This window comes from Petaurus breviceps, unplaced genomic scaffold, assembly GCF_028583685.1.
Source record: "Petaurus breviceps papuanus isolate PSGF00001 unplaced genomic scaffold, PetGlider_PUasm1.0 90823, whole genome shotgun sequence".
NCBI classification, from domain to species: Eukaryota; Metazoa; Chordata; class Mammalia; order Diprotodontia; family Petauridae; genus Petaurus; species Petaurus breviceps.
This window is the reverse complement of record NW_027187352.1, coordinates 7,892,170-7,911,108: the sequence shown is the minus strand read 5'-3', so window position 1 is coordinate 7,911,108 and position 18,939 is coordinate 7,892,170. Positions and strand designations below refer to the sequence as shown.

Genomic DNA, 18,939 nt, shown 5'->3' with positions numbered 1-18,939 from the left:
TCTGTGTTCTAAGGGCCCTCCCAGCTCTGACATTCTGTGTTCTAAGGTCCCCTCCCAACTCTGACATTCTGTGTTCTAAGGCCTTTCTCAGCTCTGACATTCTGTGTTCTAAGGCCCCTCCCAGCTCTGACATTCCAGGTTCTAAGTCCCCTTCAACTCCAACATTCTATGTTTTGCTCAAAAGTCCTTCCCAACTCTGACATCTTATGTTCCAAGGGCCTTTCTGGCTTGATGTCTTTATGAACCTTCAGGAGTCTGACCCTCTCTCCAATATCAATCTCTCACTAGAGAAGGGAAGCCCTATCTCTTGGAGTCATTTCACATCTCCAATCTGAGCCCTGAGAAATAACACAACCTAATCATGGGGCACTGTGTTTTTCAGAGTCCTTTCATATCCAACAGCTTGGATCATCCCAAAATCCAGAGAGGGAGGCAGCCCCATTCTATAAAAGAGGGGCACAGAGGCTCAAGAAGCAGTCTGCTCAAAGACACACAACAATCCTCGACTCAAGGCCTGGTCTGACACTAGTTGCTTCCCCATGTCCCTTTAAACTTGATAGCTGTGAGTCCCTTATAAAGCCAAACTTCTCCCAGAGCCATAAGTACCTATGGAAGCCAGAAATCACTTCAAGAGTTGGGCCAGGACCAAACTGTCACACAAGTCACAGACATGGTCCTATAGGAACAGAGTCATTTTTCTTTCCCATTCTCCCCACCCCTTTATGTTCTAGAACAAGTTTTATTTCACAGTGACTATTATTATTACTATTTCTGTTATAAAAGATCATAACAAACCTCGAAACACTATGTAAATCTGTTACCTTCACAAGCAATAGTGATGACAGATTGACACAGCGGTTTGAAGTTTGTTAAGATCATTTACAATAATAACAATCACTATTATTTCTTTGATTTACATAGTGCATTCCCCAAAATAGTTTTGTAAGGTGGCTAGTACAAGTACCATTAGCCTAATTTTATCTGAAGCTCAGATAAGGAAACTGACTTGCCCCAGACCACATGATCTACTGAGTGTCAGAGCAGGACCTGAAGCTGGGTTTCCCTTGGCCCTTCTTCCACACATGCTGCCTTTTTTTTTTACTATGTGAGGATGACTTGTTGTGAAAGAAGGCTTTTCCACATGCACGTGAGTGACCTTCCACACTTCCTGTCACACTAGCCCTGGTCTTCCCCCCAGTGACCTCTCCTGTTTCTCGTTTCCTGCTCAGGCAGCTGGTCAAGTCAGATAACACCTGCCTGGTCAGTGGGGCTAAGAGAGACATCAGAAACATTCACTGAGAAATGTGCAGGGACACAGGGGTATGGAGAAAATGACTGAGCTGAGCATGTCCAAGCACAGCCTGGACTGGCCAAGAGCCAAGAGTAACCAAGAAACTAAATCTCCTCTGCTGTCAGGAGAACAGAAAGGAGAGAGACTGCTGTAAAGTCAAGTTAGGGCTGACACCCTAGTTACAGACTCATTGACTGAACCAATGCCCAAAGATTGTTAGAACATAGCCTCTCAAATCAGAAAGGGACCCTAAAAAATGAACATAGACTGTCAGAGGTGGAAGGGGCCTTACTTAGAACATGGAATGTCAGAGCTGGCAAGGACTTCAAAGCATAGAATGGTAGAACTGGGAAGGGCCTTAGAACACAGAATGCCAGAGCGGGGGGGGGGGGGGGTCCTTGGAACAGTGAATGTCAGAGTGGGCATGGGCACTGGAGAAGACAGCTTTGCTATAGGTATGTTGAAGTCCAAACAAATCTGAACGACCTCTGAGCTTTTTAAAAATGGTCAAGTGTGGGTATGTGTGTATGACTGATTATTTCAGAAAATAGGCAAAATTTTTATCAGTTTTCAATCCAAGAATCATATTATGTTGTGGAATACTACACACTTATATGGGAGTTCCCTGCCATTAGATTTGGACTATTTATGAATAAATTTATTCTTACCCTCTGTATCTGTTAGGCTAGACCTACTCAATGTTCTAAGGGCTACCCACTATGTTTGGTTTTGTAAATAAAGCAAAAAATATATTGTCTTTACCATTTCTGCATTTCAATGCCCAGTGTTTGGTCACCTTTCTTTTTATACTTCATCTTCTCTGGAATGACTACAATCGTTCTCGAATATTACGCATGTCTGATCATTGAATCAGGCATCTCCCTGTACCTCCTCTTCCCCATCTGATGGCTCCTCCCTTTTTCTTGCTCTTCTCTAGGTGCTTGGGTAACCTGATGTAGTGCTTTGCAGCATTGGGGGAAATTACTTCATTTCTCAGAAAGGCTGTACCTTTGCTACTTTTTCCTAACTTTTTGCTCCTTTCAAAATAAAAAGGGCCAAGGCTAAAAGTTCCTTAAAAGAAAAAACTCAGTCCCTGCCCTCAAGAGGTTTATCACCTAGTAGGGAAAGAGACATACCATCAGCCAAAGCAAAATTTAATCAGCATCACAAGGGAGGTGCCTAGGGCTCTGGGGGTTCTGAGAAGGGAAAGAACACGTCCAGTTGGGTGACATCAGGGCAAGTTTCCTGGACCAGGTGGCAGCGGATCTCAGCCTTGAAAGATGGATGAGATTTCACAAAAGATTGAGCTCCCTGGCTGGGGAGTGCCTGAATGCAGAACACTATTTCAGGAGGGACCTGGAGACATGCTCCACTTCAGGAAGCATTCCCATCTCCTAACTTCTTGTCCTCTTCCTTACCAACAGCCTGGCCCTGAAAGTCTACTTTCTTCCCTCCTCCCTGATTTGCAGCTTCTCTTGTCTTCCCCAATTGGAATGTAAGCTTCTTGAAGACAGGGGTAATTTTGCTTGCTTGTATTCGTGTTGGCAACCCTTAGTTCAATGGTTGAGAATCAGTAAATGTTTAATAATCTCTCTCTCTCTCTGTCTCTGTCTCTGTCTCTCTCTGTCTCTCTCTCTCCCTCTCTGTGTCTCTGTCTGTCTGTCTGTCTCTCTCTCCTCTAACTCCCTTCCTTTGTTTTCTCTCTCTTTGAAAATGGAACAAGAAAAGGTAGGTTTGTTATTGCTACATAAGGCCTTGAATACTGGAGTGGGGGGGATGCTACAAAGGGCCCATCATAGGTAAGGAGGGAATACTAGATATACAAACAGGTATAGCTGACCAGATGATAAGGGCAATCATTGTCATATTTCTAGTCCACCTCCACTGGAACCATTTTTAGGTGTGTGGAGGACTAGGCTGACAGAATGTACTGGAATGGGTGAGTGTAAGAGGGACAGAGGAAGAGGGACTCAACTGTCTGGACAATTCCCTGAGTGTTCTGCTGCCAGCCAGGGTTCTACAGGGAGCCTCGAGGCCTTAGAGCCTGTAAGAGTGAAAATATTCTGGTCTTGGAATTCCCTACACTGCCCCCTCCTTCCAACATCCCTACTGCTGTTGGAGACTCCATTCCATCATCCCCCCTGTCACCCAAGCACGAAACTCTAGAGTTATTTAGAGCATTCCTTTTCTCTCCTTCCCCACCCCCTCATCCAATTCAAAGTTTATGTAAGATAGGGTTTCTGCCATCAAAGAACTTACAATCTAATAGGAGGATAAGACATCAACACAGATAATATACAACCTTTCATAATAAGTACATCAGAGAAGAATAAACAAAATTTGCTATTTGAGTTTCAAGAGGGAAAATTACTATGAAGAGAGGAATAAGAGAAAACCTCACAGAGAAGGTGGAAAAAAATTGAACAGGTACAGAGGGAGATGGAAGGCATATTAGGCATAGAGAACAGTATGAACATAAGTAAAGAAGGTGGAAAGTGCAGGGTAGATCCACCTTTGAACCCATGGCTCCAGGCAGAGCCAAGATGGAGTCCAGACCAAGACACAGCTGAACTCTTCCAACATTGATTGCCCTTTGAAATAATGCCTCAAATCAATGTTTGGAGTGGCAGAGCCAATAAAAAGTCTAAGGGAGACATTGTTCTAGCCTAAGACAACTTATCAGATCCTCAGGAGAGGTCTATAACACTGGGGTGGGTGAAGAAGCACCAGTCACTGGTGGTCCTTGGAAGCAGGCACAGCAGCAGCTTTCAGAGATCTCAACCCAGACACAGTAAGGGAGTCAGACAACTAGTCAGAAAGAGATCACAGAGACACTTTGCTGGCACTGGGTGCAGCTGGTGCTGCTTGGCAGCTCTGTTGCTCATCAGCATTCCTGGGTCATGGCTCCAGGATGGAGAGGAGCCCTTGTGGTTGATCACAAAGGAGCAGGAGTCCTGATAACAGTCTCAAGGCCAAGAGGAATGCTATCATTTGAGACTACTCTGATCAATACGTGGTCTAAGACAATTCCACAGGCCTCAGGATGAACAATGTTCTCCACCTCCACAGAGATAACTGATGAACTGTGACTGCAAACTGAAGTATAATTTTCTCACTTTATTTATTGTTTGCCTTCTCAATGGTAGGGGTAGGAGGTAGGGTGAGAATCTGGAACTCAAAATTTAAAAAGAAAAGAATGTTTAAAATAAATAAATAATAAAAAATTAAATGTCAAAAAGAGAAGAGAAAATACAGGATGAGCTTGGAAGCTGTTTGTGGAATTCCTTCCCCCTGCTCCAGAATAACAGTGACCTCTTTGTGTGTGTGTGTGTGTGTGTGTATTTTTTTTATTTGTTTTATATATATATATATACATATATTTGAATATTTGATTTTAAAACTTTCAATTCCAGATTCATTCCCTTCCCCCCCTGCCACCCACCCCCACTGGGGAGACAAGCAGTTCAGTATAGGTTGTACATGTGCGGCTAATGCAAAACAATAACATAGTAGATGTATTGTAGAAGACTGACTATATTTCCCTCCCTCCTATCCCACATCCCACTTGTTCTATTCTCTACTTTGATCCTGTCCCTTTTCAAAAGTGGGTGCTTCCAACTTCCCTCCCCGCCAGCCTGCCCTCCCTTCCATCATCCCCCCTCATATCCCCTTCCCCCCCTATTCTCCTGGAGGGTGAGATCCCCTATTTAGTGTGTATTTCCCTCCCTCCTCAAGCCAGATTCAATAGGAATAAGGTTGACCCATTCCCTTTTGCCTTCCTATTCTTCCCCTCCATTGTAACCATTTTCCCTTGCCTCTTCTGTATGAGATAGTTGCCCCACTCTGTCTCTCCCCATCTCCTCTCATTATATTCCTCTCACCTCTTAATTTCACCTTTTAAGTATCATCCCTTCCTGTTAAATTGGTCCCGTGCCCTCTATCTATGTATACCTATAACAGTGACCTCTTGACCTTTCACTCCCCCCCCAACCACCATCAGCCCAAGATGGATGATCGTACTTTACCTTCAGAAAGATCTTCGTTTTGCCAATCTGCCAGTCATCATGTTTCCCTAGTACAACCTCAGCAATGCGTTGGCAGGTACCCCGGAGATCTTCCTGGAGCGGGGAGAGTGTTGAAAGAGGAAATGAAGTTAGTCTGGTTTGACTTGCTCTTGATGAAGCCATTCTATGTTCTCAGGGCCTTCTCAGCTCTGACATTCTATGTTCTAAGCCCCTTTCCAATTATGGCATTCTATGTTATCAGGGTCCTCCCAGCTGTGATATTCTATGTCTAAGGTCCCTTTCATCTTTAGCTTTCCACGTTTTAAGTTTTTTTTTTTTCCTTCCATCTCTTAAATTCTATATAATAAGTCCCTTTCTAACCCATTCTGTGTTCTGAGGTCCCTCCTACCTCTGACATTCTGGGTTCTAAGCCCCTCCCAGCTCTGACATTCTATGTTCTAAGCCCCTCCCAGCTCTGACATTCTGGGTTCTCAGGGCCCTCCCAGCTCTGACATTCTGTGTTCTAAGGTCGCTTCCAACTCTGACATTCTGTGTTCTAAGGTCCTTCTCAGCTTTGACATTCTGTGTTCTAAGGTCCCTTCCAACTCTGACATTTTGGGTTCTCAGGGCCCTCCCAGCTCTGACATTCTGGGTTCTCAGGGCCCTCCCAGCTCTGACATTCTGGGTTCTAAGGTCCCCTCCCAGCTCTGACATTCTGTGTTCTAAGGTCCTTCTCAGCTTTGACATTCTGTGTTCTAAGGTCCCTTCCAACTCTGACATTTTGGGTTCTAAGGGCCCTCTCAGCTCTGACATTCTACATGGCCCCTAAAATGGATCCTGAAGGAACAGGGTGATTTCAACAGATATAAATGGGGAAGGAGTACATTCTACCTACTGATACCCTTATCCTCCAAGGCTCAGCATAGGTGGCTCCTGGCCTGTAGTCTACCTTTCAGCCACTGTTCATTTCCAGGGCCCCTCAGCCTCCCACCCACTACCCAACCTCTAAAAGTACAAGTTGTCTTCCAACCACCAGAGGAATCAGCTCTCCCAAGGAGCACAGTCTTCTCTTCTACCTTAGTTCAGCTGCTCCAAAGTAAAGATATGTGTGACCCCTTGAGTGCTCTCAGAGCTCTGCAAAGTGCTGCTACTAGATGTCATCACCTCTATCCAACAGTACCATGAAATGGGCCAGAGAGGTCCTACCATAATCTCCATCAGAAAGCTGATAAAACTGAGGCCCAGAAAGGGAGAATAAGCTAGGACTAGAAGCCAGTTCTGTTGACTCTGTGGACCCAGGGAAGGGGGATCCTTTACCTACCCTAAGCTCCCTCCCCTGACCTGGGTTCAAATACCAGCTCATCCACTCCTCGGTAAATAAGAGGCTTGGCCTAGATGACCTCTTAGGTCTCTCAACTCTAAATCTATCATCCTATGATTCCAATTTCAAAGCTAGAAAACCCTGTTCACTTCATTTTTCTTCCTGAAGGTGACATGATATCAATCAATTAATAATCAATTATTAAGTGCCTATGCTGATATGATATATCAATTAATCAATCAATAATCAATTGTTAAGTGCCTATGCTGATATGATATATCAATTGATATGATATATGATATCAATTAATCAATCAATTAATAATCAGTCATTAAGGGCCTACACTGTGCCAAACACTGTGCTAAGAGCTAGGATACATAAAGAGACAAAAAATACTCTCTGCCTTCGTGGAAATTACAGTCAAATGGGGGAAACAACATGCAAACAAATATATACAGAGAAGTTAAATACAGGATGCATAGGAGATAATTAACAGAGGGAAGGTGCTAGAATTAAGAGGAGTTGGGAAAGGCTTCTAGTAAAAGATGAGATTTTAGTTGGGATTTAAAGGAAGCCAGAGAGATCAGTAGTTGGAGCAGAGGAGGGAGAGGTTCCAAGCATGGAGGAGAGCCAGAGAAAATAAATGCCTGGAGCTGAGAGGGAGGGGAGACTCTTGTTTGTGGAACAGTCAGGAGGCCAGTGGCCCTGGATAGAAGAGCAGGTGTGAGAAGACTAGAAAGTTGGGAGGGAGCTAGGTTCTGAAGGGCTTGGAGCACCAAACAGAACATTTAGTGTTTGCTCCTGGAGGTGATGGGGAAACCACTGGTTTGTTGAGTAGGAAAGTAACACAGTCGGTCTTGAGCTTTAGGTAAGGTAGAACTCCCTACCAGTCTGAAATCATAGAGCTCATACAATTCATGGAATCTAAAAATAGACAAGATTTGACCTCTAATGGAATGGGCTACCTTGGTAGGGGAAATGATGGTGATCTCCCTAACTAGGGTAATATTCAAGCATCCCTAGCACTTAGCACATGCCTCAAAAGTTGCGGATACTTAATATACAAGCAAAAGTTTGCTGGTTGATTCTCATCATGTCACAAAGCCTTCCATAGCTTGACTCCTTCTCCAGGTTTCTCTCATGCTTCTCCCCCTCATCTGGCCTATATTCCAGCTGAACTGAACGACTAGCTGGCCCCTGATCTCACTCTGCCCTCTCTGACTGTATATCTAGGTATTTGTGCTGACCTTCTCTCAGTCCTAGAACATGCCAGCTCCTTGTCTCTACCTGTTGAAATGTGCCTCTCTCCTCAGGTCCAGCCTGAATGATTCCATGAACTCTTCCCTGAATTCCTAAGTTGAAAGGGTTCACTCCTTCAACAAATTTCAGGACTTTATCTGGATTTCTCCTTTGCCTTTGTCACTGTTTCCCTTTTATACTGCCTATCTGTGTATATTATACCCCATCCCTGTATTAGACTGTAAACTCCTTGAGGTGAGGGGCTATGTTGTTTTCTATCTTTGTATTCCCCAGACTGAGTATAAGTTCCTGGCACAAAATAATATTTGGTGAATTTGATTGAATGGCCTCTTGAATGGGCCCCTACATCCTCTATCCTTTCCCCTTCCTGAACCATTTTGGCAGAAGCTACCCAGAAACTCCAGATCCTGCCCTGGCCCAGCCTTCACACCCTTGGCAAAGATCCCTTAAATGTCTGGGGACTGCTGCATGACATAGCCAGCTGTACCTGCTTATAAGCTGGCTTCACTCCTGGCATCAGCACACGGTAGCGCTCCACAAACTCCACAAAGGTATAGCGGATAGGGTAGCCAGCCCGGCGGATTCTTATGGTCTCCATCATCCCAGAATATCTCAGCTGGCGCACACAAAGGTGCCGGTCAAAGAGCTGGGTGGGAAAACAGGAGAAGTGAGAAACAGCTCTTCCTCTAGTCCTCTGTCTGCCTTCCTCCTGGCATTAGTCAGAGCACTACGGTAAAATGATGATAGATGACGATGATTATGATGATGATGATGATGGTGATGATGATGATGATGATGATGATAAGCCCAAGGTTTGGAGCTAGATGACCTGGGATGGGAGTAATCTCAGCTCAGCCATTTACTAACTGTAACCTAAGCAGTAAAACACTTCATAAACTTTAACCCACCTCCAGGGCTCATTGTGATGAGAGATAGTAAAGCTCCTTCCCTTGGACTCATTTCTCATCCATGCAGAAAGGGAATAATAATAGTTGGACTATGTACCCCCTGGGGTTATTCGTAGACTCACAGGTTTTGAGATGGACCTTTAGAGGTCAGCTGAGGTCATTTTGCTGATAAGGAGACTGACACCAAAAGACATTGAATGATTTGCCCAAAGTTTCATACAAAGTAAGCGACAAGGCTGAGATTCAAACCCAAGTTCTCTGATCCAAAATTTAGTATTCATAGGATTATAGATTTGGAACTAAAAGGGCTGCCCATCTACTTCATTCCTCTCATTTTTACAAATAAGGAAACTGAGGCCCAGAGTGATTAAGCAACTTTGTGCTGTCACACAGCTACTAAGTAGGAGGAGTGTGAGAAGTAGCAAAGGGTTAAGTTTCCACAGGACTGCAAAATTGCTGAAATGAGGTTACTGATAAAAGTAAGGTTGGCAGACCAGACAGTAGCCTTCAGAAGAGTTGAGACAGTAGCCTTGGGAAGAAGTTGGATTCCCGGTTCCCATAGAACTCCTATATAATACTAAAAGTGAAATAAAGCAAAATAAAAGGAGCTAGCAGCAGTAGGTGGATTTGACCAATTAGAAAGCAGAGAGCAGGGGCAGCCAGGTAGCACAGCGAGTAAGAGCACAGGCTCCAGTATTGAGAAGACCTGGATCAAATCCGGGCTCAGATACTCAGCACCACACCCAGAAATAATAACTGGCCGTGTAACCTTGAGCAAGTTACTTAACCCCGATTGCTTAATAAAAAAAAAAAAAAGCAGAGAGCGGCCTTGGGATACTCAGGCCCAGATAAGGACACATCTAGGTTGGGGGGGGGAGGGGTCAGTATTCTGGGTTGCTACTGAACTTGCTTGATGAACCTTATGTGTTATGTATATTATCTAACAGAGTTAGAGCCTCATTAGTAATAATGTATGATAATGGCAAGGTGTACCCAGAAGAGAACAAACCAATCAATACTCTGAAGGGAGTGTCTGCACCAAACTAATGCATAAAACTTGCTTGGCTTTTGTATCTGGCACTCCTGCTTCCATAAGGAGGACAGAGTCCACTTCTGGCCAGAAGTGCTCAATTACTCTGGATTTCTCCCTAATAAATTTCTTTTGATATCAGATTTTTAGCATCAATTGTGTTTTTGCTTTTCCAAGTTGGCATTTCCAACAGGAGGAACCAGGATTCCCATGCCCCCCCCCCCCAGCTCCTTGGATTCCAATTGGTCAAGTGCTATCAATGAAATGCTGCACATAAGAAGCTTTGTAACCTTTAGAGCAGTTTACAAGGAGGACCTCTTATGGTCCCTAAGCAGTGGGAGCCTGAAGTAAAGACCAGCAGCTCTCTTGACCTCATTGCTGAGAACAAAGGAAGGAGTTTCTCCTTTACCCTGATTGCAGCCCCACGCTAGCAGAGAGCAGCCTTCAGTCAAAAGGTGCCTGCCCAGTCCTGTCCAGAAAGGAAGTATTCCCTTCTCAGGACCCAGGGAGGACAACGTTGGGAGCAATGGGCAGCTGGAGCATTCCAATGCCCCACCCCCATCTTCCTGTTGTTCTCATCAAGCCCCACCCCAACCCACCCCCCTCCCCCCCCCCCAGCAAACAACTTCACTGGTATAGGAAACTGGGTGCCAACTATGTGCCAGGCACTGAGCTAAGGAGATAAAAAAGAAGCAAAAAACAGTCCCTGCCCTCAAGGAGCTTACAATCAATCAACATTTACTAAGGGCCTACTACGTGCTAGAGGCATTGTGATGAGTGTTGGGTACAAAAAGAGCCAAAAGACAGTCCCTCCCCTCAAATAGCTAACAGTCCAATGGGGAGACTGCACAAATAGATATAATATATAAATAGATACAAATAAATAGATATATAAATAGATACAAAGTACAATATATACAGGACGAATGGGAGATAATGAACCAGGGGAGGGCACTAGAAATAAAAAGGGTTGGAAAAGCCTTCCGGTAAAAGATAATGTGGGGAAGCAAGCTGAGGCTAGTGATAGTAGTAACAATTGTATCTCTCATTTCCATTGAGCTTTATTATCTCTCATCACAAGCCCTGAAGGTAGGTTAAAGTTTGTGAAGCACGTCACAAATATTTCATTTTATCCTAATAACAACCCTGGGAGGCTGGTTCTGTTATCATCCCCATTTCACAGATGAGGAAATTGAGGTAGACAAGAAGTTAAGTGACTTGCCCAGGGACCACACATCTAGTAAGTGCCTGAGGTTGGATTTGAACTTGGGTTTTGTGGAGATCACTGAAGTCACAGTTCCTTTCCCTCCCAGAGCTCCCTCTCCAGTTATTTTCCTATTCAACATGTGTGCGTGTGTGTTAGAATCTGTTTTTCCTGCCCTGAAGCAAACAAATTCTCAGTTCCATGAACAACACCCTCCATCTCCAGACTCAGGTATTTTCAATGACTGCCCCACATGGCTGCAATGTTCTCCCTCCTCACCTCCACCTCCTGACCTCTCTGGCTTCCTTTAAGACCCAACTAAAAGCCCTTCTTTTACAAGAACACTTTCCCAATCCCTCTAATTTGTAGTGCCTTCCTCTGTTAATTATTTCCTATTTATCCTGCATAAGTTCGTTTTGTATATATTCGCTTGCAGGATGGCACCCCATCAGATTGTAAGCTCTTTTGAGGTCTGGGACTGTCTTTTGCCCCATTTTGTATATAGCACTTGGCACAATGCCTAGTACACAGTAGACACTTAATAAGTGTTTCCTGATCGATCGTCAGTTCCTTCTTTTGTCTCTCTTTGTATCTCTTTAGCACAGTGCCTGGCACATAGTAGCAATCAATAAACGTTTATTAGTTAATGGACTCAGTTCACATACCAGCGAAGTAACATGTCTAGTCTCTATCCCTTTGTGTCAGCCATGGGCATGGGGCAATAAGTTACAAAGGAAAAGCAAAAGCAGCTCCTGCCCTCAAGCCGCTTACATTCAAATCGGGGAGACAACACATAAATTAGAACATTCGAGAAAATACAAAGTGTAAGAACTTAATAGTTCATGAAGCACTATTAGAATGGAGGCATTTGTCATCAGCCTCCTCTCTTGTCTTCAGCATCATCATGATTCCCTGCCCGTGTCCCCCATGCATGCTGCCCAGGACAACCACAGGGATCTGCTAAACCCTGAAGGGGAGACGGGATGAGTTCCCCATCTCCCCAGCCAAGGCACCAAGGCTTATCTCAAATGCAGAACTATGGGAGAAAACAAGATATGTATGCTTATCTACTAGGACTTAAGAACTCCACTAAGGAACTGCTGTGGGCGTTCTCCTATCTGAATCAAAGTCAGGGGAACCTATAGGCTCTCTCTCTAGTCCAACTCATGCTTGAACAGGAATCTCCTTTAGTCTCCTTGACTAGAGGGCAGCCAGTGGGGACACTTAAAGGAAGCCTACTATTTATGGACAGTTCTGATTGTTAGCAAGTTTTTTCTTATAGTGAACTCAAATTTGTTTCCTTTTAATGTCCACCCAATGCTCATGGGGTTTTTTTGGACCTCCCCAAGAGACATATATCAGGTAATGGTCAGTATATTGAAGGTGATCTGAGTTTGACCCCTGGCTCTGGCACTTATCGCCTACGTGACTTGGACAAGTTACTTAACTCAGGGCCTCAGTTTCCTTATCTGTAAAATGAAGGGGTTGGACTAGCTGACCACTGAGGTACCTTCCAGCTCTAGAACTATGATCCTAAATCACTTGATGTCTCTAGATCTCAAAGCCTACTTATTATAATTAAGGGGGGGCAGGGAGAAAGGTGACTCTACTTTGGTGATCTTAATCTTTTGCTTTCCTGGAAGTCCAGTGAAACCTATGGACACCTCAGAATTATGCTTTTAGATGCATGAAAAATAATACATTGGATTACAAAGGAAGCCAAATATATTAAAATACTGTTATAAAATCTCAATTTTTAAAACCAAGTTCACAAAGACCAGATTTGGAAGCCCTAGTTTGGGTGGTTTGTTGCTGCTGCTGCTAATTCATTCCAGTCACATCCAATGTTTCATGATCCCAGTTGGGGTTTTCTTGGCAAAGATACTGTAGGGTCCCTCTTACTTCTAGAATTCTAACATTCCTTCCTGCTCTGACACCCCACACTCTATGACTCTGTGTCACTCTCCAAAGAGTATATTGTTTTTAAAACCATAATTACTTATAATTAGTTCCAGTGAGTCATTGCCACCTAGCTCCTTGGTTACTTTGAAATGGCCCCTGACATCATTTCTTAGTCAATAAACATTTCTAAGAAGTTTCTTATCCCCATGACTTCCCACTTCTTCTCAGTCTAATTTGCTACCTAAGAATCAAATGTAAGGGGAACTAGAACTAGGGTGGGGAAATGTGGGCTTTGTCCTAGGGTGATAAAATTTATACATGGACTCGGTGGCAGAAGCTGTCATAATAACAAATTCCTTCTCCTGCTTAATTGCTTCTTATATTACTTTCTCATTATGAATTTAGAAAGTTGACTTGGGAGTGGTGTTATGTACCTTGCCTGAAGTACTAAAATTGCTAGTTGTAACTGAGTAGTCATTTTAACCGACTCAAAGTGATAAGGTGAAATAAGGATTGACAAAGGCATTGTCCAAGAGGAGAGATATGAGGGAATATCTCCAGAGAGAAGGTTCTGGGAGCAAAGCTGAAGATGATGGAGCTGGGAGGTCTCTCTCCAGAGTAAGACCCCTTCTGCTGCTTTTATTGGCATTAAAATTGATGCCAGCTGATACCTCCCTCTGGCTAATTGTATTACAGATCAATGCCCTAGCTCTGAGTGACTATGGGTAAGGGATGTTACCTCTTTAAGGTTTTAATTTCCTCATCTGTAAAATGGTAATTTTAATAATTACACTGTTTTCCTCAGAGTTGTTAGGGGAAAGAATTTTGTAAACATTAAAGAACTTCATAAATGTGAGCGATTATCATCACCAACAACAATATAATTATTCCTGTGTTCTGTGGACTCTGAAGTTATATGGTCTAAGGTCTCTTCCCAGCTGGGACATTCTGTGTTCTAAGGGCCCTCCCAGCTCTGACATTCTGTGTTTCAAGTTCCAACTTATTTTCCAGCTCTAACATTCTATCTCTAAGAGCCTAAAGCACTGACTTGATTTACCTTTGTCATTCTCTCCCCACCCTCCCCCCACCTCCCCTATGATCCCCAAACCCCCAGGGGAGCTAGGGCCTTTCCCATCACTCACCATGGGCCTCTTGAATTCATTGGGCTTGATGCAGCGTACAAAGAAGGGCTGGCAGACACTGAGGGTTCGCATCAGCAGCTCCAGGGAGCGTTTGAACTGACTGCTGAGAGTGGGGGAGCGCTTCCTGGTCTCTGCTCCCTGGGACAGGAGAGGAGGAGAGGGGACCCGTCAGGCTCAGGAAGGGGAGGAGTGACAGTTGAGGGGTGGGGAAGGGGAGGCTTTTCCTTCCCCACCCCCTACAGGCCCTGGACCCAGGGGGGCTAAGGGAGGGAGGGAAGGGAAAGCAAAGGAAAGAGGTCAGAAGAGGCCAGAGACACAGCCAGAGAGGGCCCAGCTGAGGGAATGGGAAACGGAAGGGGCTGGAGCTAGGGTTTTTATTTCCCCTCTCTCTGAGGCAATTTCACTGTTTTTGAGCCTGTTGCTTTAAAAAAAAAATATATATATATATATATATATGTATATATATATAAATATACAGAAGAGCACCAAATGTAGGGTGAGGCAACCCGAGTTTGAATTCTGTCTTTAACACATTGCTTATACAGGGTGTTCCAAAAGTCTTGGTGCAGTTTTAATCTTTAATAGCTTAAAGTTAGCTTTTGTGACATGTCACAAAATATCACCAGCCCTCACTTTTCTCCCCCCAGAAAATCTCTAAGAGATCTCCTCTCCTTTGGCTCAACAATATATATATATATATATATATATATATATATATATATATATATATATATATGTACATATATATATATATACATACATACACATACATATAGGCACACACATTTTAACATGACCAATGAGTGATTTGTTTTGCTTGACAATGCATATTTCTTGAAAGCAATTCCCTTTTCTTTTTCTTCCCCAAAGGAGATAGGAGAGAAAATAGATTTTTGTTTATTGAAAAAGTAAAAATTTAATGAAAAAATAGTCTTAATAATAAGCCAGCATTTATATGGGATTCTAAGGTCTACAGAGTGCTTTGCAAACACTCCCTTATTTTATTCTCACAGCAAGTCTTTGAGGTTAATATCCCCATTTTACAGATGAGGAAAGTAAGCCTGAAACAAGTTAAGTGATTGGCTTGAGGTCAAATGGTAACTATGTCTGAGGCAAGTTCTAAACTCAGGTCTGCCTAACTCCAAATACAGGGCTCTCCTCACCATTCCTGCCGAATTCCCTCTCCCTCCCAAGTGAAATAGAAAGTGTTTTGTAAACCATAATAATAATAACAAAGTCATATTTCTATAGCAATTTAATATTAAAGTACTATGGAAATGTGAGTTTGTTATTAATATTCATGTTATTATTGCGACTATTAATGATACTATGATTCCAGGCTTCCCTCATCCATGAAGCCCTTACCAACTACTCTTTGGATTCCCATTTCTCTGAGCCTCAGTTTCCCCACAATCCAATTCTAGCACTCAAGTGATCTGACAACTAGCTTCAGGGAGTGAGGGTTAAGAGGGGCCATGCTAGGGGGCAGGTAGAGGAAGACCATTCAAGGGAGGGTCCAGGAGACATTTCCTCCTGGAAAAGAGAAAATATCAACCAAAGTCAGCCCCTCTGAACGGGGCTGTCCCAGCAGCAGGTTTTTTCTGCTTTAGTGTCCCTAGGGTAGAAGCAGGAGCAAAGGAAACGAGGCATGGGGATACAGTTTTCAGGTCAACAATGTAAAGATGGTCCCAAAATGGAATGGGCTGTTTCTGTAAGAAATGAGCTCCCCATCACCAGAGGTATCCAAGTAGTGACTGAAGGGGGGTTTGTCCTTCACTAGACCAGCTTAAGGCCCTTTCAGGTCTGGGAATCTAGGCTTCTGAGATCCTCTAGTCTGTCCCACCAGGTGGCTCAGGAACAGCTGAAGGCCCTTTCAAGTCTGAGAATCTAGAATTCTGAGATCCTCCAGTCTGTCCCACCAGGTGGCTCAGGACATAGGTAGAGAGAGAAAATAGAGGGTGAGAATATTCTGCAACAGCCCACTCTGGCCATCCCCAGTAAACCAGGATCTCCTCCCCTTCCTGACTATCCCCTAGTGACCAGAGGCCCTCAGGCCTTCGGCCTTATTTTAACTGATCCCAAGATCCTTAATGAGATTTGCTCAGTCAAATCCTCCTACAGGGGAATGGAACTGGGGTTGTGGGGGCAGGGGTATCAGAGAAGTAGGCTAATCTTTACTGAGCTGCTCCTCCTAGGGGGTGGGGGAACCTGCCTTCCAGATGCCATTTGGGGTTTCTCTCAAGAGGCTCAGATACCTAGCAGAGGGCCAGTCACTACTACATACCTAGTGGTCATTCCTCAAACACAAAACTCCCATTTGCTGCGGTCATCATCCGTGCCTGGGATGCTCTCCCTCTTCCCCCTCGCCCTAACTTCCTTCAAGGTTTGAATCTCATCTCCTGCAGGAGATTGTCAGGTCCTCCCGGAGGCCAGTGCCTTCCTGTCAGATTCTCTGTATATATCTTATACAGAAAATGCCCCAAGTCTTTAAAAGCTTCACACTGTGCTGAGACTCTGGAGATGCTGTGTACACAGCTATTGTGTCCGCCATTGGAATTCGAGCGGCTTTCCAGTGCCAGATGTATACAAAGTGCTTAATGAATGCCTGCCGACTTAATTGACTTGCTGCCACCTTCCTGGAGGTGTTGCTGTCAAGGAAAATCTATGTGAACTAGAAAAGTCGTAGAGAAATGAGAACTCTTGTGATTCCTTTCAGAATGGTCCTTGAGTTTGAGTACCAAATCTACCAATGACTTGCTACTGTGTGTGTAACCTTGGCTAAGTCACAACTTTTCCAGGCTTTAGCTTCCCAATATGTAAAATGGGGCTATTCATCCCTGATATGCCTCCCTCAGGGGGATGTTGTGATGTAGCAAAGACAAAAATGGATGTGTAAGTTCTTTTGGGGGTGGGGGAGAAGGAAGATCACATATGTAATGATGGGGCATTATTCTAGAGAATTGTGGGGCTGATGCCCAGTATAGGGAAGTATAGGAAACTCTAGTGTTGGCTCTAACTGTTTGCCCTCTGACCTCAACCAGATCACTTCACCTCAGTTCCGGTTTCCCTGTTTGCCTGGCTCTTGCACAACCTTGTTGTAAGGTTCAAGTGAGATCGGGGATATGAAACAAGGTGAGTGTTGTAGTGGTTGTTGAGTCGTTTCCAGTTGTGTCTGAGTCTTTGTTACCCCATGTGGGATTTTCCTGGCAAAGATAATGGAGTGGTTTGCCATTTCTTTTTCCAGTTCATGCAGAAACTGAGGCGAACAGGGTTAAGTGACTTGCCCAAGGTCATACAGCTAATAAGTATCTGAGGCCAGATTTGAACTTAGGAACGAGTTGTCCTGACTCCAGGCCTGGTAATTTACCCACTGAGCCACCTAACTTCCCTATGTAAGTGTAGAAGTAGTGAAAAAACACTAAACAGGCACAAGAAACATGCACCGTGTGCTTGGATATGGTTGGAGAAGGAATCCTTTCTGAACCTCAGCTCCCTCATCTGTAAATCTGTAAAATGGGCTGTTTGGGGGCTGATCTCCAAGGCCCCTTCCTGCAAAGATGGCTCTCTCACTTTGACTTCAGTCCCTTCCCTGACCCTCAGCTCAGTAGGGGAATGGAGCTATAGTCAGAGAGAGGCATTCCCACTTTGGAACCCTCTTTCAGTGAGTTTTCTCTAACCTAAGATTCAGAGGTATCAATCATGACATCTGACCCAGTCCAGATGATCCTGGAGACCCAAAGGATTCCCTTTGCACCTGTTGGGTTGGCTAGCAATTTCTCCTATTCCCCAAATAGAGCTAATGGCCCAAATCCCAAACTTTCAGCTTTTGCCAAGAGGATGCCACCAAATTTAGAAATGAATACATAGAGCAAAATCAGTTCTATGGCTGAGAAACAGACATCTCCCTCACAGAAAGCCTTAGAAGAAATGCTGGAGGGGCGGCCAGGTAGCACAGCGAGTAAGAGCACCGGCTCCAGTGTTGGGACGACAAGGGGATCGAATCCAGGCTCAGACACTTAGCACCCACCCGGAAACACCTGGCCGTGTAACCTTGAGCAAGTTACTTAACCCCAGTGGCTTAGGGGCGGCCAGGTGGCTCAGCAAGTAAGAGCACTGGCTCCAGTGTCGGGATGACCTGGGGATCAAATCCGGCCCAGATACTCAGCACCACACCCAGAAATAACTGGCCATGTAACCTTGAGCAAGTTACTTAACCCTGATTGCTTTAAAAAAAAAAGAAGAAGAAGAAGAAATGCTGGACGCCCACCCACTGTACCACAGGCTAGATCAAATCTGTTACCGTGAACTATCCATCTAGCCCAGGGGTGGGGAACCTGCAACCTCGAGGCTATATGTGCCACACTTGAGGACCTAGAGGGCCACATATGACCTCAAGGCCACAGGTTCCTCACCACTGGGCTAGATAGATAGTATAGTATAATAAAATATGCCCTGTACTTGGGAGTCAGGAAACCTGGGTTCTAAGAAAATCATTGTCTTCTCTGGGCCCTAAATAGTCTCCTCTGTGAAATATGGAGATTGTCCAAAGGATATCTAAACTACAATGCAGTGTCTAACATTCTCTTATTCTTAGATCTCTTCGGTTCTCATATTTGATGTTCTAAGTTCTAAAGTGCCTTCTAAGGACAGAGAAGAATGTTGAATTCTGGTTCTGGTTCTATTAACTTATCATGTGACCTTGACCAAGTCAGGCTCCCCTCCCTGAACTCCAGTTTCGACTGTACAGTGGAGACAATAAGCCTTTCCATCTGACTTCTCTGAAGTGACAGAGAGACTAAAGGAGCACAAAAAGGTATGTTTCAATTGACTTGTCCTGAGTCACCTCTGGAAGCATATATCCTGAGGTCCTTTCCAGG

The 18,939-nt window shown here is 44.2% G+C and overlaps 1 protein-coding gene across 1 annotated transcript in view; it reads right to left on the bottom strand.

Moving 5' to 3' along the window:
* The window catches only part of MYO7A (myosin VIIA), a 165,133-nt gene that overhangs the window by 98,001 nt on the left and 48,193 nt on the right, over positions 1 to 18,939 (bottom strand). The window contains exons 15-17 of the mRNA XM_069070910.1: positions 14,063 to 14,200; positions 8,364 to 8,522; positions 5,317 to 5,409 (exon numbers count right to left, since the gene is read on the bottom strand). Coding sequence (XP_068927011.1) covers positions 5,317 to 5,409; positions 8,364 to 8,522; positions 14,063 to 14,200 — 390 coding nt within the window. The remainder of the gene's footprint in view (positions 1 to 5,316; positions 5,410 to 8,363; positions 8,523 to 14,062; positions 14,201 to 18,939) is intronic.